General features: G+C 55.3%; 8 protein-coding genes across 8 annotated transcripts; 3 read left to right on the forward strand and 5 right to left on the reverse strand.

The window, feature by feature from the left end:
* Positions 1 to 309: 309 nt before the first annotated feature.
* On the reverse strand, positions 310 to 1,066 carry PG998_011960 (glycoside hydrolase family 61 protein; the record flags this gene model as incomplete). The annotated part of the gene is made up of 3 exons (XM_066878776.1): positions 310 to 708; positions 768 to 934; positions 1,015 to 1,066. 3 exons carry the CDS (start codon positions 1,064 to 1,066, stop codon positions 310 to 312), a joined length of 618 nt encoding a protein of 205 aa, XP_066725160.1.
* Positions 1,067 to 2,388: 1,322 nt separating this feature from the next.
* PG998_011961 (uncharacterized protein) lies at positions 2,389 to 3,649 on the reverse strand (the record flags this gene model as incomplete). The annotated part of the gene is made up of 4 exons (XM_066878777.1): positions 2,389 to 2,694; positions 2,754 to 3,209; positions 3,271 to 3,433; positions 3,486 to 3,649. 4 exons carry the CDS (start codon positions 3,647 to 3,649, stop codon positions 2,389 to 2,391), a joined length of 1,089 nt encoding a protein of 362 aa, XP_066725161.1.
* Positions 3,650 to 8,487: 4,838 nt separating this feature from the next.
* Positions 8,488 to 8,940, forward strand: PG998_011962 (Zn(II)2Cys6 transcription factor; the record flags this gene model as incomplete). The annotated part of the gene is made up of 1 exon (XM_066878778.1): positions 8,488 to 8,940. The coding sequence occupies one exon, from the start codon at positions 8,488 to 8,490 to the stop codon at positions 8,938 to 8,940; it is 453 nt and encodes a 150-aa protein (XP_066725162.1).
* Positions 8,941 to 9,000: 60 nt separating this feature from the next.
* Positions 9,001 to 9,651, forward strand: PG998_011963 (uncharacterized protein; the record flags this gene model as incomplete). Its single annotated transcript, XM_066878779.1, has 1 exon — positions 9,001 to 9,651. The coding sequence occupies one exon, from the start codon at positions 9,001 to 9,003 to the stop codon at positions 9,649 to 9,651; it is 651 nt and encodes a 216-aa protein (XP_066725163.1).
* Positions 9,652 to 10,586: 935 nt separating this feature from the next.
* Positions 10,587 to 12,358, reverse strand: PG998_011964 (FAD binding domain protein; the record flags this gene model as incomplete). Its single annotated transcript, XM_066878780.1, has 5 exons — positions 10,587 to 10,860; positions 10,935 to 11,314; positions 11,386 to 11,780; positions 11,851 to 12,067; positions 12,122 to 12,358. 5 exons carry the CDS (start codon positions 12,356 to 12,358, stop codon positions 10,587 to 10,589), a joined length of 1,503 nt encoding a protein of 500 aa, XP_066725164.1.
* A 701-nt stretch (positions 12,359 to 13,059) lies between these two features.
* On the reverse strand, positions 13,060 to 15,150 carry PG998_011965 (uncharacterized protein; the record flags this gene model as incomplete). The annotated part of the gene is made up of 1 exon (XM_066878781.1): positions 13,060 to 15,150. One exon carries the CDS (start codon positions 15,148 to 15,150, stop codon positions 13,060 to 13,062), a length of 2,091 nt encoding a protein of 696 aa, XP_066725165.1.
* An 883-nt stretch (positions 15,151 to 16,033) lies between these two features.
* Positions 16,034 to 17,801, forward strand: PG998_011966 (gluconate 5-dehydrogenase; the record flags this gene model as incomplete). Its single annotated transcript, XM_066878782.1, has 2 exons — positions 16,034 to 17,198; positions 17,359 to 17,801. 2 exons carry the CDS (start codon positions 16,034 to 16,036, stop codon positions 17,799 to 17,801), a joined length of 1,608 nt encoding a protein of 535 aa, XP_066725166.1.
* A 3,070-nt stretch (positions 17,802 to 20,871) lies between these two features.
* On the reverse strand, positions 20,872 to 22,148 carry PG998_011967 (SWIRM domain-containing protein; the record flags this gene model as incomplete). The annotated part of the gene is made up of 2 exons (XM_066878783.1): positions 20,872 to 21,276; positions 21,372 to 22,148. Coding segments are annotated over 2 exons (1,182 nt in total), but the record flags the coding sequence as incomplete, so codon positions are not given.
* Between the last annotated feature and the right edge of the window lie 5,593 nt (positions 22,149 to 27,741).

A 27,741-nucleotide genomic window follows, 5' to 3' on the forward strand; every position in this document is an offset into this window, starting at 1 on the left:
GTACCATCACCCGGAGTGTCGACAGGGCTCCCAGCGAGCATTAGATTAATAATAACGGACTGGGAACTTTATTCCTTTTGTGATCAACTACTGCGGTGCTGGCACGATGTGAACTTGTTGAGATTACTATGGAACCTCATCATCAAATCCTGGCAATGGGTCTTGCCGGGATAGGATGTCACTCCCATCCGAGTATAAGTGTGTGAGACGTCCTCGTCTCCTAAAATGTACCATCTAACGAAATATGTACCAGAATCTCCTTCAACCGTCTCGGCAGCAACCATGATGTCATGCAGCAAGCAACCTGCCTTAGCATTGGAACACGCTCGGGCCGGCGGGCTGGTAGGCCTTGCCGCCCGTGTTGTAGATGTTGACGGCCAGGCCGGGGTCGGACGCCTTGTAGGCGCCCGGGAAGCTGACGAGGCCGGTCGGCGTCTTGGCGCCCGAGCCGCCGGCGACGTGGACCTGGGCGCACGAGATGTAGAACTGGGCGCCGCCGGGCTGCGAGGCGCCGTGCAGGGCGACGTGCTCGATGCGGTAGAGGTAGTCGCCCTCGGGCAGGCAGCGGGGCACGGGCAGGCTGAAGGACGACTGGCCCTCGGACGTCCACTTGTAGCCGCCGTTGGCGCTCGCCGGCATGTCCTGGTACACCTTGAACCAGACGCTGCCGCTGCCGTCCCACGTCTTGACGTCGGCCCCCGCCGGCACCTTGGCCATGTACGCCGACATGGCCCCGGGTGGAACAGCCCCGGCGACGAGTTCCACACCACGCTGCCGCCCGCCTGCACGTTCTGCACGCCCGCCGCGCCGCCGCCCAGCTGGTAGCACCGGATCGCCGTCGAGCCGACGTCGGTCACGGGGCCGTTGCTCTGCCAGTTCTGCGTCTTGCGCACCACGGCCCAGTCGCTCGTGCCCGAGATCTTGGGGAAGGTGTCTGAGGGGGGTTGCGAAAGCCCGGGTTAGTGCCGGTGCTGCGACGAGGGGGGTTCATCACAGGGCAGTATGATCACGTACAGTGTGCGGAAGCCACCGAGGCCAGTACCGCCGTGATTGCAGCAGACTTCATGGTGAGAATACGGGTGGGCGAGCTGTGAGAAACTGTATTCGATGGAGTAAAATACTGGAGTTCTGTCTCGTCCCTGGTTTTCCGATGTCGTGTGAACAAAACAAACAACCAAGAAAGATCCGCGGTCCAGTAGGATGGGATCAAGCCATATGTAACTGCCCGTCCGCGACTCCCTCTAGACGGATCTTGGGATCTCTTGGCTTTCCTAATCGGGATCATGTTGTCAAACGTTTTGGTCCCGAGAAAATGCAACGTCCCAAGTAGAGTAGTGGCCCCGGCTAAAATCGAAACTCCCTGAAAATATCCGGGCACCCAATCACAGCGCGTGGTCTGGATGGCATGAGGACTTTGACAATTCTATTAATATGAGGTGCCAAGGTTGTCTCGGTATCTCCATCACGGAGTCATGTGTCGCATGATGGCCCAGTCGCTTCCCGTGGCTCGTCGTCCGTTGGGGTATTTCGCCGCAATGGCCATTCCGGCGGTAGATGCCGGTTATCCTGACGATGCCTTGAAATTCACCACTGGAGTCGCAGTGTGCTTCGTAGTGGTCGGCCCGCTTAGCATGCTCACTAGGTCACTTGGTGCGATCACAATGCGATAGTCTATTCTACACGTCAGCTTCGCGGCTTGTGCCTGTAGCTGCGGTTGGACTGGAGGAGCGGCTGGTCCGAAAAGGCAAAGGGGTTAGCCGGTATCCCACTTGCTCCCTCGGCGCCCAGAGATAAAGATATGAAAGTCGCCCACCTTGACTGTTGCAATCTGTAAGTGGTCTCACCAGCCACACCGATTCTAGTAAAGCCTTCGCTTTCTGGTTGCCCGGCCATATCAGGTCATGGCCGTTTGTGTCTTCTTTAGCTGATTGGATGGTATTGCCAATATTTTGTGACCTAACGAAATAGAGGTTTAGGTACAAGTTTAGCGAGTTATTGCAATAAGCGCCTACCTAGCTACATTGAATGAGACGCATGCATACCTAGTTTGGGTTGAGTGTCTAATCATCAATTGATGAGTTGGCTAGTAGGTTGAAAACATGGGCTTGCTGGTTGTGTCAATGGTCTCAAGACAGAGTTCGGTAGAACGCCACAAGTATTTAATCACCTATGCCAACGAACCGATCATCCCTTTGCCATGATCTAAACTAGTTTATTACTACGTATGAGGTTATTAGGAATCAGGCCATCTGTACCGAGTACGAGACCGTCGACATGAGACCGCCAAGCACATTGCCATCACAGTGTGGCGGCCCAGAAGAAGTGTTGTGAATCCGAGTCACCCATGATCACCATATCCTTCATCCCCAGCACAGCGATGTAGCCAGATCACACATACATGTAGCAGCGACCAAGATCCGTGCTCGGCATGCCCTCCTTCGTAAGCGGCTGGAAGCCCAGGCCCATCTGCATGGGGTCCTCGATGGTGGCCAGGGACGGCGGCGTGGTGGGGGCGGAGTCGAGCGGGATGCCGAAGAAGGTGCGGTTGCCGTCGATGGCGTAGGTGCGGCCCGCGAGGTCCTGGCCCTGCCAGATGGCCCAGAAGCGGTCCAGCTGGGCGTGCAGCAGGTAGAAGGCCGGGTCGTTGGTCGGCGAGAAGGGGTCCGCGCCGTCGCCGCCGATGAAGGTGTGCGACTGGCGGTGCCACAGGCCTCGAGCCCGCCGCGGAACGCGCCGATGTCGGCCGCCGCCACGATGGCCGTCGCGTTGCCCCACGTCAGCCCCGCGCCGCCGCCGTAGCTCGGGTCGAAGGTGCGCGACAGGCACCGCGGGTTGGGCCGGTAGCCGTACTTGTTGGCCGGGTCGGCGGCCGGCTTGGCCACGGGGCCCAGCGACAGCGTCAGGTTGGCGAAGGGGCCCGTCGCGACGCAGCCGCCGCCGGTGCCGTAGGGCATGGGCAGCCAGATGTCCTTGACGAAGCCCGGGAGCAGCAGGCGGCGCGTGTCGGTGGCGCTGCCGTTGTGGGCGACCGGGGCGCCGTTGCCGCCGAACGAGGTCTCGGCCTGGCCGTCCCAGACGCGCGACTTGGTCTGGTCGGCCGAGAAGCGCGCGTTGTCCCAATAGGGCAGGTAGTCCTTGTAGCCACACTCGTTGCGCAGGGCCTCTTCCAGCTGCCACAGGAACATGCGGTGCCAGGGGAGCAGGTAGCCCTAGAACAATGCCGGTCTGGTCAATTTTGGCGATACTGGAGATCATGATAGGTTTACTTACGGATTCGTGGATGACGTTGGTCTGGTTGATGTGGATGTAGGTGAAGTCATCCAGCCGATTGACGATGCCGGGAGCCAAGCTCTTGTCGGTGAGGGCCGGCTTGCTCGCCAGGCAATGGACTGCGCGGATGTAGTCCTTGCGAGTGGCGTCATCCAAGTCGTCCCTGGCTTGCTTAGCTTTTGTTCATTTTTGCCTAGAAATTGAATTGAATTCACCATGAGCGTCTCTTGGAGATGTTGTCCTTTGTGCAACCTTGGGCCCCCAGAGAAGCCAGGAGGTTCTTATGGTAGGTGTCTTGTAACACCTTGAAATCTGCCGGCATGGGGATCCCGCCGTAACTGTCCAGCTTCTTGCAGGGCGATTTGGAGGGCGCTGCCATGGCTGCCGGCATAATCGCCGCCACACAGCCACCAACGATACCCGTCCACTGAGTCAAATGCATATCGTCCGAGTTCCGATATTCGAGTCGATGACAAAGATGCGGTTGAAAGATGAGATTGGGTTTGTGGATGTTCGGGAGAGAACTTAATCTCTGCTACCGTCGGATGTTTAAGTAGGCGACCGAAAACGCGAATGCGAGTGAATGCAAGCAAGCGGGAGGAGGTGAATAGAGCCGGGGACTGAATGCTGATCATCCAAGTCAACAATCGGGCAGAGAGGTGAAGGTGAAGATGATTAGCTGATGAACCGGTATCAGACTGCGGAGAATACCGCCTTCATTTATCTTGCATTGCTGTCCTCGGTAACGTCGAGCAAGCAAGGAGTTGAGCCCCCATTCGCCCTGACTCAGTATCCAAGGGGGGTCTCAGCGTGGGATCGGATTCGGAGATTGACCACCGATACATTTACCATCCGACCCCTGGGCTGGGGCCGGTTCTTACAATAGCCGGTGCGCGTCCGGGCCCGAAGCTTGTGGGCCTTTGCGATTGCTTGAGGCTCATCATAAGCATCCTTCAATTGTCTCCAAGATAATGCACAATCCTGAGATCCTTCCTCTGACAGTCATTTTGAGCTGACCCCCAAGGAGCAAAGACAATTCGGCACGTCCGAGGTTCACATTGCGAACCAAATGACGCAGGGTAAGCGGCAGCAAGATAATCTGGATGGCGACTGAGGCGACTGAGTGGTCCCGAGCAACGCATCGTATCCGGGATGGCAACAGGCAAAGCTGTGCTACGCCAGCTGCAATCTCCCGTCGTTCGGCGGTCTCTGGGTTCTACAATACGTTGTCTAGGGGCTGCACAGCATTGTCATGTTAGCTGTTTGCTCCGCGCCATGGCTGCTATGACGGACGCCAGGTTGTACAGCATTGTCGTCAGGCCCGTCGAGTGCCACCCGTGGGTGTCCACGCTCCCATAGCTACGAAAAGCCCCGAATGCACGCATGGTGCCAGCGCAGCCCATCCCGATTGTGCATTTGCTGGGGTTCTTCCTTGAATTCACCAGACAACCCGTTCCTGAAACGTGATCGGGGTCTAGTTTACTGCTCTGAGCGTCTCTAGCTCTTATAAGTGTACACCGAAACTTGGGGTCGTTCAGTCTGGCCCGGTCCTCAAACTTTGAACGTGGCTATGGCTCCCTTACTTTGTGAACTCGGCCACTAGTAGAAGAACGAGGCGGGCGCTATGCGCTGCCCAAGTCTGATAGCGTCAGAGACCTCAGGACTAGTTATTTATCTGTGTCATTTCCAAATTTCATGAACAGAGAGGTCTCGATGCGAGACTTAAGAGCCAGGTAGAAGATAGTCCTTCACCATCATGAGCTTCAGTAAGCGAGTATAAAGTCCTATTTCGTCTCGTTGAAGTGTTGATTCATGGTCCAGTGTTTTGAAGTAGCTGCTTCACCCAATGATTTATATGGGCGACTTAGTACGTTGGCTTTTATTCGCAAGTCTTGCAGCATGAGTTCGATTCAAATCGGGTCTTGTACAATCTTGCTACAGCTTCATCGCCTTTAGCACACTATGCATATTCACGTGTATAGAGATAAGTACGGGTAGTTGTTTTGTGACGTCTGCGCCACGTTACTGGCTAGTAGAATGAAAACAAGTGAGCTGAAACTAGCTTCTTACTGTCCGTAGACAAACAAGATATTTTTGAGTATATTGAGGGCTTTAGAGTGGTAGAAAGGCTCATGGATAGACATACTCTATGATATTATGCAACAATGGCTCATGGAAAAGGCATCATAGTCAGTGGCAGTCCCCTACCCAACACCGAGCATATGGTTGATGACCAATATCAAGGACCCCTTAAAAGCAACGCCTCTCAACATTATCCACGCCCATCGTGTCATTGCCAACTATGAATTGTATTACACTGCATATTGGGCTGAACTTGACTAACATCTGTTGTAAACGGTTATTGTTGATGCTGGTGCCGTTGTTGATTCCATGGGATGGTGTCTGATAGCACAACTTTGCATGAACCTCGGCTCCCCGATTTTGCACTTCATTCCTCAGTTATATCAACACCCAAAGCACACCGCGTCCTTTATGCAATGCTTCAACTCGCTAAGTGGCCCAGGAAGTCCCGTTTCACTTGTGTCCCGAGGGACTGGCACATCTGAAACACTACCATATCCCTGGCCACCAGTGTTGGATGAGACCACCGGAGTGCAGACATGGACCCAAGAAGTTGGGCAAGATAATTTATTCCCGCTTCATGGCCCGGCCGGATCACCACGATAGTTCTAAAAACTATCACAGAGGCTTGACGACTCCAAGTCGTAGCCGAGTAAACCCGAACTCCCAACATGCTGACGCGGGTGGGCGCTGAGACAAAACTCCGACCCGCTCCATGTTGGCTGCAATGATTGGCAAAGCAAGAGGCCAGCCTGCATGATGCACCTCATTATCTGGTTTGGCAGAAGCTCTGGAGGCGTCGGACGCTACTCAACGCATCATGATGTTGACTTCGCCACGTATTCAAACCATGCATCCATCGCGATATACGAAAATAGCCCAAATATCGTGGAATCAGCCACCAGTCTATCGTTCTCTGCGTGGGTTGAGCAGCTAAGTATGCATACAGTGGTATAATCTGTCGGCGCGTTGTTCCCGAAATATATTCCATACCCCTGAAAGTTTGTCTACCGTACACCCTGGCACTGGGCTGACAGCCCCTGTACAGGCAATTTGCGCGTGTCCGCTACCGCCAAATTGAACGCTCGGACAGGTCGCCTGCGATACTGCTAGAATCATCCTAGTATTTATTTTTAGCCGAGTGGCCGATGATGGTAAGCTCAGTCCTTTTGAGAGACATCACCTTGTCGTATTCATGATGTGATTGGTAAGTCTCTTGATAAACGGTAATTGAAACAAACGCTTCCCAGCTTGAGCATGTGATTGTCTGACTAGTTATATAATATGTTATCATGCAGGAAGTCAAGTGACAAGAAGAAAGTGGGAAAAAGTAAATGAAGGTATCGTGAGCCCACGCCCATGAGCTCGAACGCAACGGACCATAGCTAAGCCTCAAAGTTTCAAAGACAAGCATTATGTGGCTTTCGGTATCATCCTGGGGAGGCATGGTCGTAAACATGGACCTGGACATGGATAAACGTCACTGCCGGACTGCCGGGACAACCCCAGTTCAACGGCGACTACCCAGCGGTCGGCAGCCAACCAGTTTCGAGATTGTATTAAGCGACTACCCGCGTCAAATGATACGTACGCCGCTCCAAGGTGGTTGGTCAAACAGCCGCGGATGAGCTGCCAAAAAGGGCACAAGCCAAGAGTGCCTGGGGTCCCCCGCAGGTCGAGGGCTCGGCACGGAAGCAAGGAGCTGCTGTTGGTTGTGCTCTTATTTCCCAGGGCGAATAGCAAAATAGCAGAGCCCCCCTTTCCCAAAATTTCAATCATGTCGGCCGTGTACTACTTGCAGTCTGTTTGCTGGGTCATGTCATGCTATGCAGAGATTTAATCTATGGAAGGGAAAGCCCAACGAGACTGAACCAACTTCCTGACGACGGAAGCATCGCGATCAAAATCGCCAATAGCGCCTTACCCCGGAGTCTCTGCCCTTTTCGGCCATGCGACTCTGCTCGTTTGCCGCCGGTGGAACCGTGGACACCCAGCCCTGTTGGACTCGCTTACCGCGGTTCTAGGCCAGCATTGCCTGGTGGCTGTGACACCTCTTCCCATATAAGAGCGGCCCAGCAGACCCGCGGTCTTGGGACCCCAGGATTTTGGCTCATCGACACCAAATACCTTAAGAATACTCTGTCAGCCACTATTGGAAGGCCAGTATACACCAAACCAGTTCTTTTAGCCATGGAAGCCATCAATGTCGCCTCTCCGACACCGTCACACCAACGTCGATCGTCTTCCCAATCTCGAAGCGCCCCGAGGCCACGTCAACTTCCAGGGTCGGCTGTGAGTGATATCGCGAGATCCTCTGAGGGTCAGCGTAACTGATTGATTGCATAGTGCGAGGAGTGTCGCAGACGGAAGTTGCGCTGCGATCGAAGGACTCCTTCTTGCGCAACCTGCCTCGAGACCGGCACTGCGTGCATACTACCAACCTCGTGTCCACCTCGGGGGCCGAAAAAGGGTCAGCTGCGATTCTTGCGTGAACGGATCGGTAAGTACCATAATCATGATCTGGCTGCAGAAAGACAGACACAATAGGCTTACGTCGTCTCCGCGCACATAGCGGCCCTAGAGTCTCGCCTGGACAAGCAGGACGGGAGGACATCATCAATCCATTCGCAAAGCGACTACGAAGATGGCAGCGATAGAGAAGCCGACACCTTGCGGCCCAACCACATTCCCAAACAGAGTCAGGATTGGTCAAGTGAGGGTAACAATGTGGTGCCCATGATCATCAATATGCCAGCAACGCCGCCGCTGTCAACGTCTACGCCACCCCCAACTGGCACATCCTGGACCAGCCCCATGATTGACCCGTCACTGATGTATTTGGATGGAACCATGGATACGAACAGTTTTGGTTTGCAGCCACACACATCTGGCTTGAATGACATCGCTGTTCCTATTGGCCTTCACTTGACGCCTCTGGTTTGTACTGACCTGTAAGTCCCGAGGCTTTCTTCGTTTGCATACATCTCAATGTTTCGAATAGCTGACTTCCCACAAAGCGATCAGCTGTATTTTGACCGTGTCCATGCATTTGCCCCCATGATACAAAAGGGGCGGTACCGGACCTGGACGAAACAAGTTGACAAGTCTCAGAGATTGGCTTGTCTGCAATACGCCATGTGGACTCTGGCAGCATCCCTCTCCAGCCAGTCCCAGATGGTTAGAGACGGCCTGTATACCGAAGCCCGTCGACTTCTATACGACCTTGAGCTGGACACGAGCGAGCTTGGCGCCTCATCCCTTGAATACGCACAAGCCTGGATCCTCGTTGCCATCTACGAGTGGACGAGCAACGACTACACCCGCAGTCTGATGAGTGCAGGCCGCGCCTTCCGGTGCGTCCAGCTGCTACGTCTCCACGAGCTGGACGGCGCGTCTTCCTGGCGGCCTGGACGGAGGACTGGGTCGCGTTGGAGTCGGGGCGCCGCACGTTCTGGATCGCGTACGCCGTCGATTGCTTCACGGCCGTCCATGGAGGGCTGCCGCTTACCTTTGGCACAGATGAGGTACTATTTATCCCGGAAGACCGGACGGGAAGAACTAAACGCTGACAAGACACTCCCAAACTAGATACGCACTCGTTTACCAGCACCAGAAAGCCAATTCTCATCGGGGAGGTGCTCGGCGGCCATGCCCTTTCTCTCTGATGTCACCGCGAGGCATGGCCCCGAGACTACAGGCCGCCCAGCTCCTCTCGAGTTCCCTACGTCACCCTTCGTCGAGTGTATCCTCGCGGCCAGCTTGTGTGGACGGATCGTGGCCCACAAGCAGCGATCGGTGGCGGAGCAATGCTACGCCGAGACCTCCCAGGAATTTCGCCGCCGACACCACGTGCTGGACTCGCTCTTGGGAGAAAGGATCAAAGGCCTCAGGGCCCATTGCGGCCAAGACTTCGCTTTGCTGACGGACCCGTCCTTGATCTTCGCGGCGCTGGTCATACACATGAACGTCCTGATCCTCGGTGAGATCGTCGAGTCAATGCCCCTGAAAGCCGAAGCATCGCATCCATTACACACAAAGCAGAAACGGGAGTCCGCCATGGCCGCCGAGCAGATGACCGAGCTCGCCGCGGCGGTGGCCCATATGGATCGGTTCCAGGGGCATTTCTTCACCTCCATCCCACTGCTAACGGCGGCTAGGTTCTACATGTTGCACTCAGCGCCGGATGGAGAATGCAGCTCACAACTGCAAACTATCTGTGGCGTTTTGCAGGACATCACGGGCATCAACAATCCGGCGCGGTATTTTCAGCTGCCTACAGCGTCGTTGGGAGGGATTTGAGTTTTGCTAGAAGTGATTGATAGTTATGAACTGACTGGGAGAGGGCGTTCACGGAGCATGGAGCATGGAGTTTGGAGTTTGGTGTTTACACACTTAGACAGTCAGTTTCTGGTGTGGCTAGCATAATGGAATTCATTTTCAGTAAGAACATACGCGCTCCCATCGACTTCACATGTGCAAAGTTGGTATGGACTCTCTATCGGGGATCGATCCTTTTTCAGAAGGTGGTACGCGTCTATTACGGCCTATCACAACCATCAGTGCTGTAGCCGCGAGAAGTTCCCCAACATGCGCAAGTGTTGGACGTGTCGTGCATTCAGCAATAGCCGCCGTTGAAGTTACAGTGCAGCATTTCGGGCCGCATATGATATGGCCCGCGGATGTCGGGGTTTCCCCACAGCTGAGAGGATGTTGGGTCATCGGTCCCGTCTCTGTTCTCGGGCCAGGAGGAACCTGCAGAACAGGGGCGTCGATCGGGCCGTTTACGATTCGGATTTACTCTGCACCAACAGAGGTGGGTGGGTGTTGGTTGCTTGTGCCGTAATACAACGTGCTGGAGACATAACCTTAATTACACTGCTTGATCTCTATTTGCTCGGAGTGAAGGATCTTGATCCCTGTTCCATATTACCCCCGAATTCATGCAAGTAGTTGTCAGATTCCTCCAGGCTGACGAGGCCCCTTTGAAGACCAAACTTGCCTGCATATCCAAGCTCGAAGTCAACGACAACGTGGTGTGAAGGAGGACCTTGGCCATCAATCCCCTTTGACTACAACCAGCATTTTTTCGGTTCCGTCGTCTATTATTGGTCCAACCTGCCCTACACGCTCGGTAATAACACCGTTGCCATTCTATCTCCCTTCATACGCTTAGAGCAGGAAATCATGAATTTAATATCCTGAATGTCATATCCATTAAATGTCTAGCAGCAATCCTAAGTATCAAAACAAAAGTGCACCCCAGACTCTGGGGGTATCGGGAAGCCAGGTCCAAATCTGCCCCGAGGATCCCACTTCTGCTTGAGCTTTCGCAGCCGCGGCAGGCTCGGGCCATACCACGCCTCTGTGCCCTCATCGCCGTTGCCAAAGTTGATATAGACATGCGGCGAACTAAAACCACTTCCCTTGTAAATAGATTCCCTGAGCGTCCTGTAGAACCCGTCTACCTCGGCATCATGGGCGGGGCCGTCGTAGGTATTGGCCATCAGACTATAGTTGTTCCAAGAACACATATCAGTAACGAAGTCCCAAGCAAGCCAAAGAAGGGGCTTTATCAAACTTACACCAACGTGCCGATATCTCGCCAGGGGTAAGCCCCACAGTCCGCCTCGGGCACCTGCTGCGTGACCTTGGCGTTGTAGCGCTGGAGGATGATGGAGCCCTGGAACCAGGGCCGCGGGCCGCTCCAGGACGCGAACTGCCGGAAGACCGTCTTCCACGTGTGCACGTCGGTCTGGTTCAGGCCCGCCGTGTAGTGGCTGGTGTACCGGCCCCGGACGCATGCCTTGGCGAACGTCTGCCCGAAGCCCGCGGCCTGCGTCATGCCGTCCCAGCCGAGCGACGCGTTGTGCCAGCGCACCGGCTCTATGTCCACGAGCGCCTGGAGGTACGGCTTCGCGGCCTCGTAGGGGCTGAAGTAATAGACGCTGACCGAGATGAAGGGCTGGCAGCCGCGAGGAGTGAAGAGTCAACCGGGTGGTTTTTCCGAAATGGAGTCTGGACTTGTGTACTTACCAATCGAGTCGTGGAGTTGACGCCGAGGGTGACGGACATGGACATCTCTTTCGGGTAGACGTCGTCCGAGTCCCAATGGCTCATGACGGCGAACAACCCGTGCGCAGACTCGGGCCCATACACAAAGTCCGCGTTGATGTGCTGGCCGTTGTTGGTCGCGTCGTAGACCTCGTACGTCGCCTCGGTGATGATGCCAAAGTTGGCGCCGGCGCCGCGGATGGCCCAGAAGAGGTCCGCGTTCTCCGTCTTGCTCGCCGTCACGATGTCGCCATTCGGCGTCACCATCAGAACGGACCGCAGCGAGTCGATCATCAGGCCGTGCAGCCCCTGCATCGGTCCCACGCCCGCGCCGATGGTGGCGCCGATGGCACTTACGCATGGGGAGTTTCCGGTGGCTTTGATGGCAAACGTCAGCATGCTGTTTTGAGAATGGGCGGGATTGACGGAGTGAGAGGGCCTGCTTACGAATCTCTTTTCCGGCCTTGTACAAGGTCTCGGCAAAGTCAGCGAGGACATTGGCAGCCCCTACCGTCACCAAGTTGTCGTCCAGGTACAGCTGAGTCTTGTTGAACTTCCCCAAGTCAATGTCAATAGCGCCTTGGACATGGGAAAATCCTCTGCTGATGCCATGACCCCCACCAGTGGCCATGTAGGTGAAGTTGTGTTCGTTGGCGTATTTCACCTGCTAGGAGTCAGTCAAGGCTTTCCCGGACAACGCTTTTCAAGGGTTACCAACAATCTTTGACACGTCTTGGATAGTGGCTGGCTTGATAGCAATGTTGTAGCTCGGATTGGCAAAGCTGCTGTGTCTCTGTGCGAAGTTCTCATAGTTGGGGTCTGGAAGAAACAATATTTCAGTTCTCAGAGACAGATGTAGGCCGAGGCTGTCGGCTATGGCGTTGTTGTCGGTTCCATTGACGACGACAGCAAGGGCCGATAATACGGCCAATGAAAGTTTGATGTAACTGCGCATGTTGGGCTGGCAAAGGTGAGAGATGGCGATGGTGTGTTGAGTTGATATTGGTCCAACACTTGGAAACAGAAGATCTTGTCTGCTTTAATAAGAATATTCAATACGTGGGCCTTGGCATCTTCCAACTGGGCTGCTGGGTCGGAAGGGGAAGCTGATGTTTCAGCTGGGTGAACTTTTCCGCTCGGAGTTTTGGGTGAAGCTATCCACGGACTAATAAGACTGTAATAAGCGCAATGATATATCTGTGATACGATTACCGATGTATTATTGATAGTTGAGAGCTGATATACCAAGGGTATCCGTTGTGGTTAACCATTGGTGGTGGCGTTGCTCGGAGTTTCATGGAGGAATAGGTGTGTCGGAGTTATATGTTGCAAGCTTGCTAAGAAGCTATACTTAAATATGACAGGGCTCAAGAGTCACCCCGAATATACTAGTTTCCTCAATTAGAATACTAGGAGTATGAGTAACATGTCAATTGAACAGATGTGACCATGTGTGTGAAGACAGGGCACGTGAAAACCATCTCAACCCCTTCGGCCGTTGCCAGAGCCAGAATGGATTTAGACAACCTCAGGGAGTAGCGAGGATAGTCTATTAGAGCAAACAAATAGTTAAGAAATGACCAAATTAACAGGGAATTATTAAACTACATAGAAACGATTACATCTAAGACTCAGGGCCACCGCGATCCAACCCTCTTACAGACGGCACTCAAATGCCTGGTGGAAACGCCAATGCGTCAACACGATCATGTACTGAAGCTTGTCCCAAGCCGTCGCCGTCGGCAGACCCTTGTAGCCCGGGGGACCACCACGAGCGAACGTGTCCTCGCCGTTGGGGCCACGGCTGTCCGTTTTGTTCTGGTAGATGTGGTCCATCCGCCGCTCGTGGAAGCGGCGGTTGGTGAGGATGGTTCGCGTGTACTGCGTCGCGAGTAGGTTTGTGTCCTCTTCCGTCAGTCGGGCCTTTTGCGCCACCCCCTCCTCCGCCTCAGCCGCCGGATGATCCGCCACGGGCTCCTCCTCCTTGATATACGGTGCTGCTGCGGATGCCTTCGGCGCCGTCTTTGCTCCCTTCTTGGCAGACCCGGCGGGCGCACGCAGGGCCTCGGCCATCGAGTTCCAGAGGGCGATGTTGGCGTCGCGGTTTTGAATCCGGTCGCGGTAGCTCTGCGGGTCGTTGACGCCCATGGTGCCGATGGCGTACCGGTCGGCCGCGTTCCACGCCTCCTCGTGCATGACCCAGTCCCGGAAGCGGCGCACGTGCTGCTGGTCCAGGTCGTCGGCGACGCGCGGGTCCGCCGAGACCCGGGCCTGCCCGCGCCGCGCCGCCGCCCCGGCCACCAGCAGCACCGCCAGCGCCCGGTAGTAGACGAGCCGGAAGGCCGCGATGCGCCGCTGCTTGAGCGCGCCGCTGTTGCGCTTGCCCTGCGACACGCACACGTCGGTGCGCGCGCGCTCGGCCTGCCCCTCGAGCAGCGCGAGCAGCTCGCGCGTCGCGCCCTCGGCCGGCGGCGCCGCGTCCGCCGCCACGTCGGCGAGCACGCGGCCGCGCAGGCCCCGCGCCGTGGCCACGACGCCCCGCAGGTCCTTCTGGTACGCCTTCAGCGTCGCGTCGCGGTACGGCACCAGCGGCGTCAGCACCGGGTCGTGCCCGCAGGTGGGCTCCTGGAGGCCGGCGTGGCGCTGCAGCAGGTCGACGTCGGCGCGGGCGCGGTCCACGTCGAAGGCGCGCTGGAACTCCTGCAGCTGGGCTTGCGCATCGGCCGTGGTGACAGTGGTGGTGGTGGAGGTGGTTCCGGTCTGTTGCCTCTTGGCCGAGGGGCCCTCGCTTGCGTCGCCGGCGGCGCGGCGCTTGGAGGAGTTGGCCTTGGTGGCGCCGGCATTCGCCTGGCTGTCCTGTGCCGGGTCGCAGCCCAGCGCATACTTCGCCGCGAGGATGCCGCGGAGGTAGTTCTGGAGGCTGGTGGTGACCCGGCCTGCCGCGAAGGTCGGGTCGGTGATGGGCACCGAGACATAGGTAGGACGCTGCCCGGGGTCCACCAGGGCCTGCCACTCGATGTCGGCGGCCTTCCAGTCGAGGAGGAGGTCAGAGCAGGCCTCTCGCAGCATCTGCGCCGAGCCGCGAATCAGGAACTTGCGCTCCGAGTCGTCCTTGGGGAAGCGGAACTGGGCGCCCAGCAACTGGAATCTTTCGAAGGTGGCATCGAACGCCTCGTTGCCCTGCAGGACGCCGTTCTCCCAGGACCCGGCCGGGTCTGGCTTGTGCTCATTCAGGTAGCTCGACATGAAGAGCAAGTGGTCGGCGATGTTTGGGCTCGAGCTGAAAACCGGTTTGCATAGGGTCTTGTATGCCTCTTTCAGCTGAGGGTACCAGACCCGGCGGTCCGTGTTGAAGACGCCCTCCCGGGCAACGCCAGCAAAGGCGTCGTCAAACAGGGGGAACGCTGCCATCGTCTCGCCTACTGATTGGTAGTAACTTAGCAGCGCGAATCCTGCCAAAAGTTGCGCCTCCTCCACAGCATCCTGTCCGTTTTTTTCGCTCTTGGTGTCGTCCTGTAGATTGAGTTCTTGCCGAAGTAGGCGGGCATACTCGCTTTCGGCCGGCTCAAAGGCACCTACTTCGGCCTGCTGGAGTAACGTTACGCTGACGTCAATGATTCTTTCCATGAAGGCGATATAGCGCGTGTAGATGGGAATGAGATCATGTATCGTCATTTCGGTATCCTCGAGTTGAGCGCTGTTTCTTGCATTCCGGATTTCGATTTCATGGACGTTTGTGAACTCCATGACGAGTGGGTATAATGGATGATTTGGATTATTATTTGGATCAGCTTTTTCATGGTCTACTGGAAAACCAATATCGCTTTCAGAGTCCGTTGGAGCATCTTGGTCGTTTCCAGCGTCTTTTGGAGCACCATCACCATTTCCGACGTCTGTTGGTGCAGTCTTATCGTTTCCAGCGTCTGCTGGAGCACCATTGTCGTTTCCAACGTCTGTTGGAGCTTGACCGTCGCTTCCATTGCCTGGTATGCTGGAATCGTTTTCGTTACTCATTTCGAAATGATATAAGGGTTGGAGTTAAGCGGAACTTGGGTTGATCGAAAGTTAACTGGATGAGATCCAAAAAGAATTGACAACTAAAAGAATAACACTCAAATGGCGTGAGCCCTGTAACGGAACATGTAATGGGGGGCTTTACAGAGCGCCAACTAGATAGCATGTCCAGGGGGTAAGTATTTGCTTTCTTTGTTAGCCGGTCTTTGTTCTCATGAGTAGCGTTTCATCTGCTTTCGTCGAGTAGATGAGCTCTTTGTGGTTTCCAGGGACATGATTTCATTTGCTAGCTAGGGATAATGAGACAAAGCTGGACCTCGGGCAATTAGACCATATCATGGCTCTGTCTTTGGTGTCCATTCAACACGCCGTGACATCTTCGGCCGCTACCGGGTCACAATAGGAAGCATAAAGTGGATGTGATTCCCTTGTTGCAGAGTGATGCTTTGTTTTCTTTCCTTCGCGGGCTTCAGCTCATGGAAAAAGGGTACAGGAAGAAGAGGAAATGTATTTAATATATATATTCGCTTTTCTATAGTCGTATCATATACACTTTGCAGTTTAGAACCCCTATTATCAATCTACAGACAGAATTATATAGAAGGTTCAACACAAAATGGCCGCTGCGATGGACACTGACAATTTCGCCCTCAAGCCCACCTGGGACAAAAAGGGCACTGGTATTTTTACCAACATACAGATCGAAACGGGCACAGTCATCGTGCGAGAGATGCCTGTTGTGCGTCATTATGAGCGACCAGAAGGGTTTGACACCGGTCTCATCCCCGGCCTCATACAGCAGTTCGACGCCATGTCCAGGGCTGTGCAGGACGAGTTCCTCACGCTTCATTGTAGGAAGATGCTCGACGAGGACGACGACTTCGTCTTCGAGTTCCTGCGAAACTACACGAGGGCCGACGGAGCCAACCTGACGTTGCCGGAATGCCGGATGTACAAGCGCGTCGTCGTCATCCTCTGGTCCTGCCAGATCGGCTTCATCGACGCGGCCGGCGCCGAGCACCGCGGCGTCTTCCTGCGCGCGTCGCGCTTCAACCACCGCTGCTGGCCCAACGTCATCCTCAACATCTCGACCGAGGGGCAGATGACGATGCGGGCGCGGCACCGGATCCTGGCGGGTGCCGAGCTGACCATCTCGTACATCGAGATGGACCTGCTGCGGCACGCGCGCAGGCAGAAGCTCCTGCAGGACTTCGGCTTCGAGTGCCTGTGCGACGTGTGCGACGAGGAGGACCTGCGGCCCGACGCGCCGCTCTACGAGGCGCGCATCGCCGAGCTCAGCCTCAGCGACATGCACGAGACGATGCGCATGTACAAGGCCAACGAGTTCGGCACGCTGCAGGCCGAGGACTGCGTGCAGCTCGGCCAGCGGTGCGCGGGGCGCTGGGTCACGTACTGCCGCCTGTTCTGGAACGACTGGGCCTTCTACGAGCTGTGCAACATCGCCGACCTGTGGGCGCGCCAGTGGCAGCTGCTGCCCGACAACAACGTGCCGGCCAACCTGGAGGCGGCGCGGCTGGTCACCGAGTGGCGCCGGGCCATGAACAGCGTCTTCCTGCTCGGCCGCACCATCATGGACGCCGACGACCACCACCTGATGGACTGCCGGCGCGCCCTGGCCACGGGCTTTCCCACCATCATCCAGCCCCTGCCCCCGGCCGAGGGCGAGAACCCCCTCTCCCCCACGCCCCAGGGCCGCGCCCGCCGCATCCGCAGCGCCACGCCGTTCGACTTTGGGCCCGTTTCTGGCCTATCGCCGGGAGGTAGGAGTGTTGCTTAGATACCCCCGTAGACATACTTTTAATGACTGCTTTTGCGGCTGCCGGCTCTCCAGAATGAATGAAGTAGGTTCGAAATGTGATAACTCAATGCCCTGAAATTTCCCTTCATTGATCATGATGGCTGGCTGACTAAACCTCTCAGGGGTTCCCACAGGGTGCCCCCAATCGAGGGATAACGTCAACGACCAAGCCAAGCCGCGCCCGCCAATTGCCAGTGATTTCGTCGTGCCTTCGGTCGATAACTGTCCACGGTTCATCCTCATCATCTCCCCCAATATCAATAACAAGGGCGCGGCGGTCCACCTCAACCGCATGCTGGCGGCCGAGGTCGCGGGCCAGGGCCACCAGGTCCGCATCAACTCCATCGCGCCGGGCGTCTTCCCGTCCGAGACGACGGCCGGCGGGTCCGGCGGCGACCAGAAGAGCCACATCCCCGAGAACGAGTACGCCGACAGGGTCCCCGCGGCCCGGCCCGGCGAGGACGAGGACATGACGCAGGCCGTCCTGTTCTTCGCCGCCGCCCAGTGCCTCGACGGGCAGACGCGGGCCGTCGGCGGCGGATGCACTCTGGCGGCGGGTCGGTGAGGACGGGCCGATGTCCTTTTGGCATTAGGCTTTGCTCTTCGGCATGATCAATGTCATGTAGAGATAGGTACCCCGGTTTAAAAGTAAACTTGTTAGAGGGCCGTTTCGCCGACCCCGAGCGCGACACGCGAACGACGGACGGATGTACCTGAATCCCGACCCGACTCCTGCAGCAAGCAAGCAAGCCACCTTATAAGGAAGCTGTCAATCCAGTATTGCAGGTTACGTTACTTGCAGCCCACCAATCCACCTAGAAAGTCAAAAGCGAAAAGCCATGTAGAAACCAATCAATGCGTACATAGCCCATCTCGGAGGCTTCTCCGCGCGCGTGATGCGCATGCTTTGGGCGATGCCGTGTCAGGAACTCTATGGATTGGCAGTGCCAGGCTGACTGGCTTGCTGGCTGCTGGCTGTAAGCATAAAATCGAGGTTAGGTTTGGCTCTCCGAACAGCGCCCGTCATTGGATGTGGTCATCTCGGATCGAGTACCCGCCGCCATCGTCATCTGCCTGCGGCGCGATGTTTTCCAGATCCTCCTAATTAGACTTTGCGCAATTCACGGCGACATCAACACTTGACACGGTCGATCCGCAACAAACGTAATTAGCATGGTGTGGGAGAAGGACGAGAGCAATTAGGTTGGCCCGGAATTGGATTTTGGATGGCTGGGCTGTTTTTTTTCTACACGTCCATGGTTAGGGGGGGGGGGTTTCACGCAAAGCCAATTGACGATTCCTCGGGTTGCGCTCTATCCGCCGCCAGCGAGCGCTAGATCCTCAATCATCAGCACCGGCAATAGCGCGAAAGGAAGGCCAGCCTCAATTTTGATATGGATGTACGCAAGGCATGTTTGTACTATCTTCTCTGCACAGGGCTGGGGAAGGATTCTCAAGACCGACCGAGTGCGCTGTTTTGGCTATGCTCGCTATGGCTGTAAGCACTTACACACACGCACACATTCTCGCATTCGCCAATTGAACATTGCTCGGGCCGCTTCTTCTGCCCATCAAGCAAGCAAGCAACACAGGAAAGTCAGAAAAGCCAGAGAGAATTAAGGCCAGATCCGACAGGACCGCAAACAGCAGCAAATCAATTCCATGAGACAAAGAGAGCGCCGGAAACAGAAAGCGATGACGGGGCTGAGACGGCATGGGGGCTGCTTTGTCCTCCTCTCTCTCTCTCCTTGCAGGATCGGTGTTCGGATTGCACGCAGGAAAGCCACGTTTAACGGACAGAGTGCCTGCTTCGCGCTCTCCGTCGGTCGGGGGAAAGGAAGAGAAAAAACACCTCCGCCAAAGAAGAAGAAAAAGAAAATCTGCTTGGCCGAGAAACACGAACATGAACTGTCCTAGACGGCAACGGGCCGCATGTGAATCAACACATCTCTTTCTGGCAGAGACATGATGGCGTGCACATGGTCAACAATCTCTCGGCCCCCCTCAAGGAGAAAATAAGTACTCGGGATGGACGTGTACATTCAGTTTGAGAGAGAGAAAAAAAGGAGCGACACAGGGATGCCGCTCTCGCTTGCACCCGACGCTATCCTATCGATAACCTTAATTGTCTTATCCTCGCCTGCGTTTTCTCACTCGTCTGTCTCTCCTGTCTCTCGTGATGTCATTTTGACCGTATCTAGAAACTCTCTAGATCTATCTTCCCCAGCCAGCCAGCTGCAGTCAGCAAAGTCCTTGCATTGCATGAATACAGACACCCCCTAACCATCACAGCGTCACGACTTCTCTCTCTCTCTCTCTCTCTCTTTCACAGCCCACCAGGCCAAGTGTCGCGTTCAAAACATCGCACAGGTATGCCCCAGGATACTCGACTGCCAAACGGGGAAAAGAACAAACGCTTACCTTTTTACCTGGGGCTGGGGGTTGGGGGAGGCGCGGATTCGGGATGATCGACGGCTAAAACCAATCCCCCATAGCATAGCGCGCCCTTGCTTTAGCGTTTGGCGCCATGGCAGGCCACGGGGGAACGCTGCAAAGAAAGAGAAGAAAAAAAAGAACCGAGCAAATAATTGAGATGGCAGAACCGCCGTGTTGGGATTTTGGCATGTGAAATCGCGGGACACACTAACTAATCTCGACTAAAAAACGAACGAACGGGCGGGCGCAACACGGCACGGGTACCATCTGCGACACGGAACACTAGATGGCAGCGGCAACGGTGACAGTCCACTGGCGCCTAGGTAGACTGGATGTATGTATAATGGATCGGTGGGACTTGCGCAGGGCACTTGGTATGAACTATGGGGACTGGGACCATGATGTCTTCAATTTCCTATGTGAAAGCTATTTGTAGACCGACTGTCCAAGATATGACACAGAGTACCAATCAAGGCAGCCGTAATATGACCCTTTGATGAATGTCTATCTCGTACTCGATCGAAGGCAGACTCCCTTGATGGGAAATGTCTCCTCGTCGGTATATCCGATTCAATCTCGCGGATGAGCCCCTTCAGATTGGGGGCCCGAGGGTATCTGACCTCTGGGGAAAAACACTGAAAATCAAAAAGGCTCAACCTCGTCGCCTGCTCTGCGGAGAGGGACGGTGGCCAGCAACGCCGAACAAATGCATATCCTTCGACTCTAGGCAAGTCGTGACAAAAGAAAACAAAATCCTTGGTCTGTTGCAAAAGAAGAGGCCGCAGAATCCTGCCGGCTGTCGTATGAAGAAAACCAGAAATGGGAAGTTGGAGTGGAGTGAAGTCTCGCACTCCGGGTATCACAAGTGTAGACGATCCCTGATGCCAATGTATCGTGTATCCGGGGGAAAGGAAATAAATCAAGAAGAAAACCCAATTGCTGAATGCCGGCGACGAGATGCTGGGAGCCGATGATGGGACACGCCAGATCCGACGTTGCCGATGTGGAAAGGAAGTACGAGAAGCCAACCGATCGCAATGCATCATATGAGCTGGGTCGTAAGAGAGAAGAAAAGCAAAGTCGCTGTCGTGAAAACGTAAGAAATCGTGGTGTGATGCAGAATCGGTCCATTCCCGATGGCCCGATGGGAGTCGGTGTCCGCGGGCAGGCCCCGACCAACAAACAGCCTAGACGTACGAGGCGACGTGATGCTTCTCGAGCCAGCCGACCTTGTCAAAGGCGGTCCACAGCTTGGAGGCCTTGTTGACGTCGATCTTGCAGGCCTGCTGGGCGTCCGTCTTGCGGAACTCCTTGCCAATGCGCAGGCAGTCGAGACGCTTCATGAACATTCGACGCTTGCTGGTGAGGTAGGTTGCGCAATCCAGTCGCAGATTGGCGGCCAGGGCGAGCTCGTCCGGGTGCAAGAGGTCGCGGTGCGGGTCGGCGCTCAGATCAATGGGCGCGCCCTTCCAGTCCACCTTCATGCTGTTGGACTTGGGAGGCAGCGTGGTCAGCGGGGGGCAGATGTCGGGGAGAGACAGGAAATCCTTGTCCTCTCGGTTGGGCGCCACAATTCGCCGGGATGCAGGCTCAGGGGTCGGGCTCTTCACCACCTTGGTAGCTGGGACCGCACGGATAGGGGGCGGATTGGCGCGGATGGGGCGAGGGGAGCAGCAGCCGACGACTGGTGGTGATGGACTTGATGATGAGCCTGATGAATCTGATGCGGAGGTGCGCGGACAGGCTTGGGGGCAGCGGGCTTGACGATGCGCTGGACGTGTTGGCGGATGGGCTGGGGCTTGGCCGCCAGGACCGGGTGCAGGCGAAACTGGTTGTGTCTGGCACCGGCTCGTCTGTCCTCGAGGAGCTGGGCACGCTCTCGCTGCAGCCAGCCCTTGGGGTTCTCGGTGAACTTCTTCATGACCTGCGACTTGAACAGCAGCGCCAACTCGTAGTCTTCGCGCTGAGGCGGCGAGGCATGTTGGAAGAGAGCGTGGGAACGCGCATGGACATGTTCGTCGACGATGCGTTGGGCGGCCACCGACTCGTCGGGGGAAAAGAGCGGTCGCTGAGGAGACGAATTGGCCAGCTCTTGGGCGGGATACAAGATGGGGTCTTTGCAGGTCGTGTTCGTCTTGGGGGAGACGGAAGGGCTGAAGGCATTGTCGTCTAAGAGCGTCTCGGGCGAGATGGGCGGCGAGATGGGCGCATTGTGTCCCGGGACCTTGCGCATGTCGGAAGTGACTTGGCTGGTGGACTTGGCCATGGTCGATTGAGCGAAGGACTCGTAGGGAGGCAGCTCAGGCGGTGACATGAGATTGCTGATGTCGAAGGGCTTCTTGGGCTCCTTGTTCTGCGACGACGTAGGCGCAGCGGTAGCCATGGTGGAGACGGGGTGTGTCTTGTTGTTGTTATTGTTGTTGGAGGAGGGAGATGAAGAAGCAGTAGAGGGCAGTTGTGAAGAAGAGGAAGCCATCAAGCGCAGACGACGAGCATCGAGCGTGGCGTAAGGGCGTGTTGATGTAGTCGAGGTCGACGGTTTGTCAGCCAACTAACACCCAATACGCTGACCTCCTAATGGCGGTAGTGATATGGAGAGCAGGAAGACCGGGTGGATGCTGGACCCCTTTGCGAACCAAGTACTCTGTGGAGCAGGGTACTTGTGGTGGAGAAGCGACCGTCGGAAAGGGTGAGACAAGTAAAGTACAGTCAGTGCTGAGCTGCTGCAACCTTGGGAAGTCTAAGAGGGAGGGGGTGGGAGTATATGTATGTAGGTAGTGTCGGCGACCTCTCTTGGGTCAGACTGGAGGCGAGCGTGAGAAGAGAGAAGGGTGGCGAAACGAAATGCCAGGCAGAAGCCCACGAATTGAGTCAATTGAGTCAATTGAGTCACAGCTATTGATCCTCAATTGAAGAAGAAGGCGGAATCCTCGGCCTTTTTTGGGGTTGCTTTGCTTGTTCGTCCTCTTCTAGTTGCTTCCTTGACCACCTTGACCAAGACGCGCGCAGAGTGGCGGTGTTGTTGGGCTTGGGAGCCAATTGACCGACACTGACGATGATGTGCTGGACTGGATACTGGATACCTGTTGATGAAGGGCGATGGAAACGACTTATAGGATGGGGGTGTGGATTGGTAAAAGCTGCCGACCGCAAAGGGCAATGTATGTGAACGTGACCACTGTTGGACGAGAGTTGAGTTGGGCGGGCGAAGAGACACCCCAAGAATGCTGGGAGAAAGATGAAAACAGGCAAACAAATGATGCAAGTGGGTTGGTAATTGTCCTTGTTCACGGGCGCCTTACGAACTCCAGCATCGGTTGGTTGCCAGACGCCAATTCGATTGTTGTGAGTTGTGAAGTTGTTGTTTGCCTTTTAGTCGAAACCGCCCCAGGCTGTGTTGCCGTTGACCGAACCAACTGATGGTGTCTGGCTGGCTTTGCTTTTGCTTGCTGCTGCTGCTGCTGCTTACTTCAGGCGACGAACGAGAAGCTGAGAAACAACAGGCAGCAGAGAAGTAGGGAAACGATCACGTATCGCGGGACGATGTGATGATGTGATGTTAGGCAGTCGGCAAGGTACACACGGCGCTATACTTGGGCATGCAGGTACTTTAGATCAGGCCTTGGGGGAGTGGTGATGGGCTGGATAGAATTGCTTTGATTTGTCATGCCCAATCCGTCAATGCCGATTGTTGATTGATGCTGCTAATGCTAATGCTGATGCTGATGCTGATGCCAATGCCAATGCCAATGCCAATGCCAATGCCAATGCCAATGCCAGTGAGATAGATAGGTGGTGAGATGAGCAGAGGGCGCTATCCTACAGGCGCTGGACGCCGACTTCTACTGGCGGATGATAGCGACAATTAGGCGGTCGTCAACGCTAACAGCGCTTAGTGCGGGGTGGGATTTTGGGGCGAACGTGCTGCTGCGGCGTGCACGTTGGACGGCGTGTAAGTGTAAGTGGAAAAGGATTGCCGATCGAACCCTCAATCGGGAAATCCGGCCAGAGGAAACCAGATAGCAAGCAACAGCAGAATCGACTTGGAAAGCTGTTAATAGCTGACGAGGGAGACAGAAGCCACGCCTAAATCGACTTAGCGGGTCAAGTGGAAAGCAATTGATGGCATATACGAAGGTGTGTGTAGGTGTGTATCACTCGTTGCAGGTCAGCCGACGACACGGGGAGGTGGAGGAGTGGAAGTCGAAAGAGTGGGAGAAGCGAAATGGAGTGACTGGGTGTAGACGAAGATAGACTGTTCTAATATCCAATATCCATAGGCACCTAGATAAAACTGACAGACCGAAAAGAGGCAGGCAGACAGACAGACAGATAGAGACTCGAACGACGTGATCAAGCGTGGGTAACAAGAGGAGAGGAACAGAGTCAAGCAGGGGAGGCCAATGGAGAGGCGTTGGGCGAGACGAGGCAGCCCGAAGCCAGAGCAATCAAGACCTGGGCATTTACCCCATAGTCGGGCATGTATGTACACACTATCATCAATTGACTTGTCGGATCATGGACGACGTATTGTCTGTGAGGGAGAGTGTGAATATGTGTGTGTGTGCGTGCGTGTGCGTGTGTGCATGTTGCGGTGGTGTGTGTCGTCGAGAAGTCACCCTCACCCTCCCACAATCGCTCGAACGCGCAGACCATCAAAGTACCCTATTCTGAGATGGTCGTAGTAGAAGGCAGAACATGACCCTCCAGTTTACTGAAATTACCCACCCAGTATTGTCTGGTCAGGCAGGTAGGGCAAGAAGGGAGAGCAGGTAGTAGTTCGTGTTAGTCAGTCATCCAGACGGTCAGGTCAGTCAGTCGCCGTCGCACCCAGATCATAAGGCAGGGCAGACGCGGCCTAGTGTGGGTGCAGGGATCTCTCTCTCTCTCTCTCTCTCTCTCTCTCTTTCTCGCTGTCTCTCTGCCCATGATGGGCCTTGGCGGTCTCTGGCCGAATTGGGATGCTAGAGGCTTGGTTAAAGTCATGCTGTGCTGCCACAGGCAAACTGTAATCAGCCTTTCGAAATGCGTAGCCGTAGGTATCGTCATGTACTCCCGGGGCGGCGTTACTTGCAGCTGTCCTCGTGGCGCCCGCTACTCTTCGCTCTCAGCCAACCACGGAGGCCAATCCGAAGCGCCCATCAGCCGTAGCCAATGGATGGTGTGGGTGCACCCACTAGACACGCCCCCTCTACTTCCTCCCTCCCTCTCTCTTTCTTTCTCTCTCTCTTTCTTTGCGAGTAAACTCGTTTCATCCACGCATGCCGGCTGCTGTTTATCGCCGACTGGAATGCGATAGTGGCAGAGTGAGACGGAGCCGGGGCAACACAAGTGCGCACGAGAGAGCCATGGAATAAAGGAGGGGAGGAGGGGGGTGTGAGGGGGCAAACCACATTCCCATCATCTTTCTCTTGTTGTTGTTGTTGTTATGTTCGCTACTTGCATTGCAGGGCAGTCGCAGTCAGCAGGCAGTGCTTGTGACGAACTACGGCGACGAACCAATGCCCAGCTGGAATTGGAACTGGGCGTTGGTGGCCAGATTGATGACGATCAATCATGCTTCCCAATGCCCTTTCACACGATAAGAACAAAGCAGGTGCGGATAGATATCCTAGTACATAGATTGATTGATAGGAAACAGGGTGGTGGACGTGACCATTGGATCAATTGACAAGAGGGCATCAAACCAGGACTCTGGTCCAGCGAGAGGGGGGGTCTGTCTCAGAAACCGGCGTGTGATGCGCGCACACTCTGCCTCTCTCTCTTTCTCTTTCTCTTTCTCTCGCTCACAAACACTCACAAACACATACATACACATAAAGGTACACACACCTTCTATCTCACATAGGTATGTATGTACACCACCACCCCGCCTTGCCGTAGACTTCCTCGCGTGGATCATCTGTGGACAAAGATGTGGAAGTGGGTAGGAAGGTAGGTTAGCATCAATGTTAGCATGGGAAAAACATATGTACCTGTAGCTCCTAATTGTGTGCATTGCTCAACAACAACGTCCATCCAGCCCGTCAGCCGTCCACTATGGATTGACGCCCAAGTAGGCAGCGAACTGAGATTCGTCACACAGCCCAAGCCTGTGTCTGTCTGTAGCTGTTGCTGTAGGCCGGCCTGAAGCGTGGCATGGCACCAATCACCATGGCGAATTGGCTTGGATCAATGGTGTCAGAGTCACACACTGCCAACCCACTCTACAGCCTACATGTCTTGTGAAAAAGTGACAATGGCGAGGCAGGCTCGAGAACGGCGAGTGGGTGCAGTTTGCCCCGGAGCGGGTGAACATGCTCCGGGACTTATGACTTGCATATTCACTGAACCGAAACCCCAGTGCAGGCAGGCAAGACAATTACGACGGCGGGAAGGCAATATGACAAGTCAGTAGGCAGACATGGAGAAATGTACTTTTGATTGGTGTGGTGTGCACGCAGATACCTGTGCGAGAAGCCTGAGAAAGAGAAACCCGAAAGTAAAAGGTCGGCTTGACCTGCCGATTGAGTTGGAGGCTATCTAGGACTCGCTCGGATGTTGCCGCCGTATCGCCGTTAACAACAACGCCCGATAAACCCCAAAAACGTGGCCAACCCGGGAGGGGAAAGAGCCAATGTGGAAAAGGGGTATGCAGACATACACACTGGATGGAAACTTGGCTTTGATCTGTGACTGGATCAACGTAGATGGGCTGGGGCATCAATAGAAAGAAAGAAAAACACTGGCACCCGGGGATGGCATTGTTGCAGCGCCGCTGTCGTGTCAATTGCTTTCTGGAGCTGCGTCATGCGGCTGCCATTTCATAGGATCAAATCGATCAACTCGGACCTCATATAGGACTTGGGCGCGCCCAATTACTGAAGGACACAGATAGAACCGAGACTACAGGACTTGACAACGCATGGGCGAAACGATGATTACGGGCCAAGATATTGGACTGTGCGCTGTTGACGTATCTGTATCTGCATTATTGCATACCAACATATGCCTTGGAAGCAGCCCTGTCTCTTCTCTCCAATGTCGTGAATGCTGTGTCGCGTCAGGCTGTTGTTATGGTTCCAATTCCGACGATATCGCGCCATTGGGTCGGTGCCTCTTAGAATTACCCTACGGCGCGACACAGGCAGGGTCGCGAGAAGTCAATTGGCCAAGTACGACGGCCTTTCCTGGTCGTAAGCGAACGAACATTCAACAAATAGCTACGTGAATTAGCTTGTCGTCATCCAGCTAAGAAGCCCGAACCTAACGCAAGTACTCGTTCGCGAGTGGTACACACGGCATTAAGATGTTGAGAGAGCAATATAGTGATAGTGAGAGAGAGAGTCAGTCAACGATGGAGGCAAAGGTGGATTCCCCAGCAATTGGAAAAAGGCCGAGCAAATCGATTCATGAATGGATGATGGTGAGCAGATGTCCATCTCACGATGGCGACCAGGAGGCGAATTTTGCAAGAGGACTCGGCAGAATACTACTAGTAAGGGCGCCCGGAAGGGTGCAATTGGCCAATCAGCGGTGGAAATTGGCCGGGACGAGGGGGGGGGGGCCTGAGAATGGCCTTATGGGCGGGCTTTTGCCAACTCAATTCCCTCGCGAGCCTGGAACCATTTCATTCTTTTTCTTTTCCTGCGTTTCGAATCTCCTGAACGAGATCCGCTCATCAGGTCGTTTCTGCCCAGATTGCTGCCGCTGTTGGGCCGAAGGGGTCTCAATTCAGGGTCCTGCCGGGGCTAGTCGGGGAAAAAGAAGACGCCCAGAAGGCCGTGAGTCATACGATGTGTTGCGTGTTCGACGTGCAAGCTGCTTCAGTAGACTCGGCCCGGGGAGACTGGCCGGCCGGAAAGCGTCCAGGGGCGAAAGAAAGAAAGAAAGAAAGAAAGAAAGTGAACAGTCAACAACGTTTGTTGTTTCGCTGGGAATGGATGGGGAATTCCATGGGAGACGACGACGGGCCACGACGGGCCAGACGGGGACGAACGGCCAGCAAAGAAAAGGCATGGCCGTGGCAGGGCCTATCCCAGCTTTCCCTGCTGGCCGCCCGTTGATTCGACCGCTGCGCTGCTCGATCT

Source organism: Apiospora kogelbergensis, assembly GCF_038363985.1.
Source record: "Apiospora kogelbergensis strain CBS 113332 chromosome Unknown utg000008l_segment0_segment0, whole genome shotgun sequence".
Classification (NCBI taxonomy): domain Eukaryota; kingdom Fungi; phylum Ascomycota; class Sordariomycetes; order Amphisphaeriales; family Apiosporaceae; genus Apiospora; species Apiospora kogelbergensis.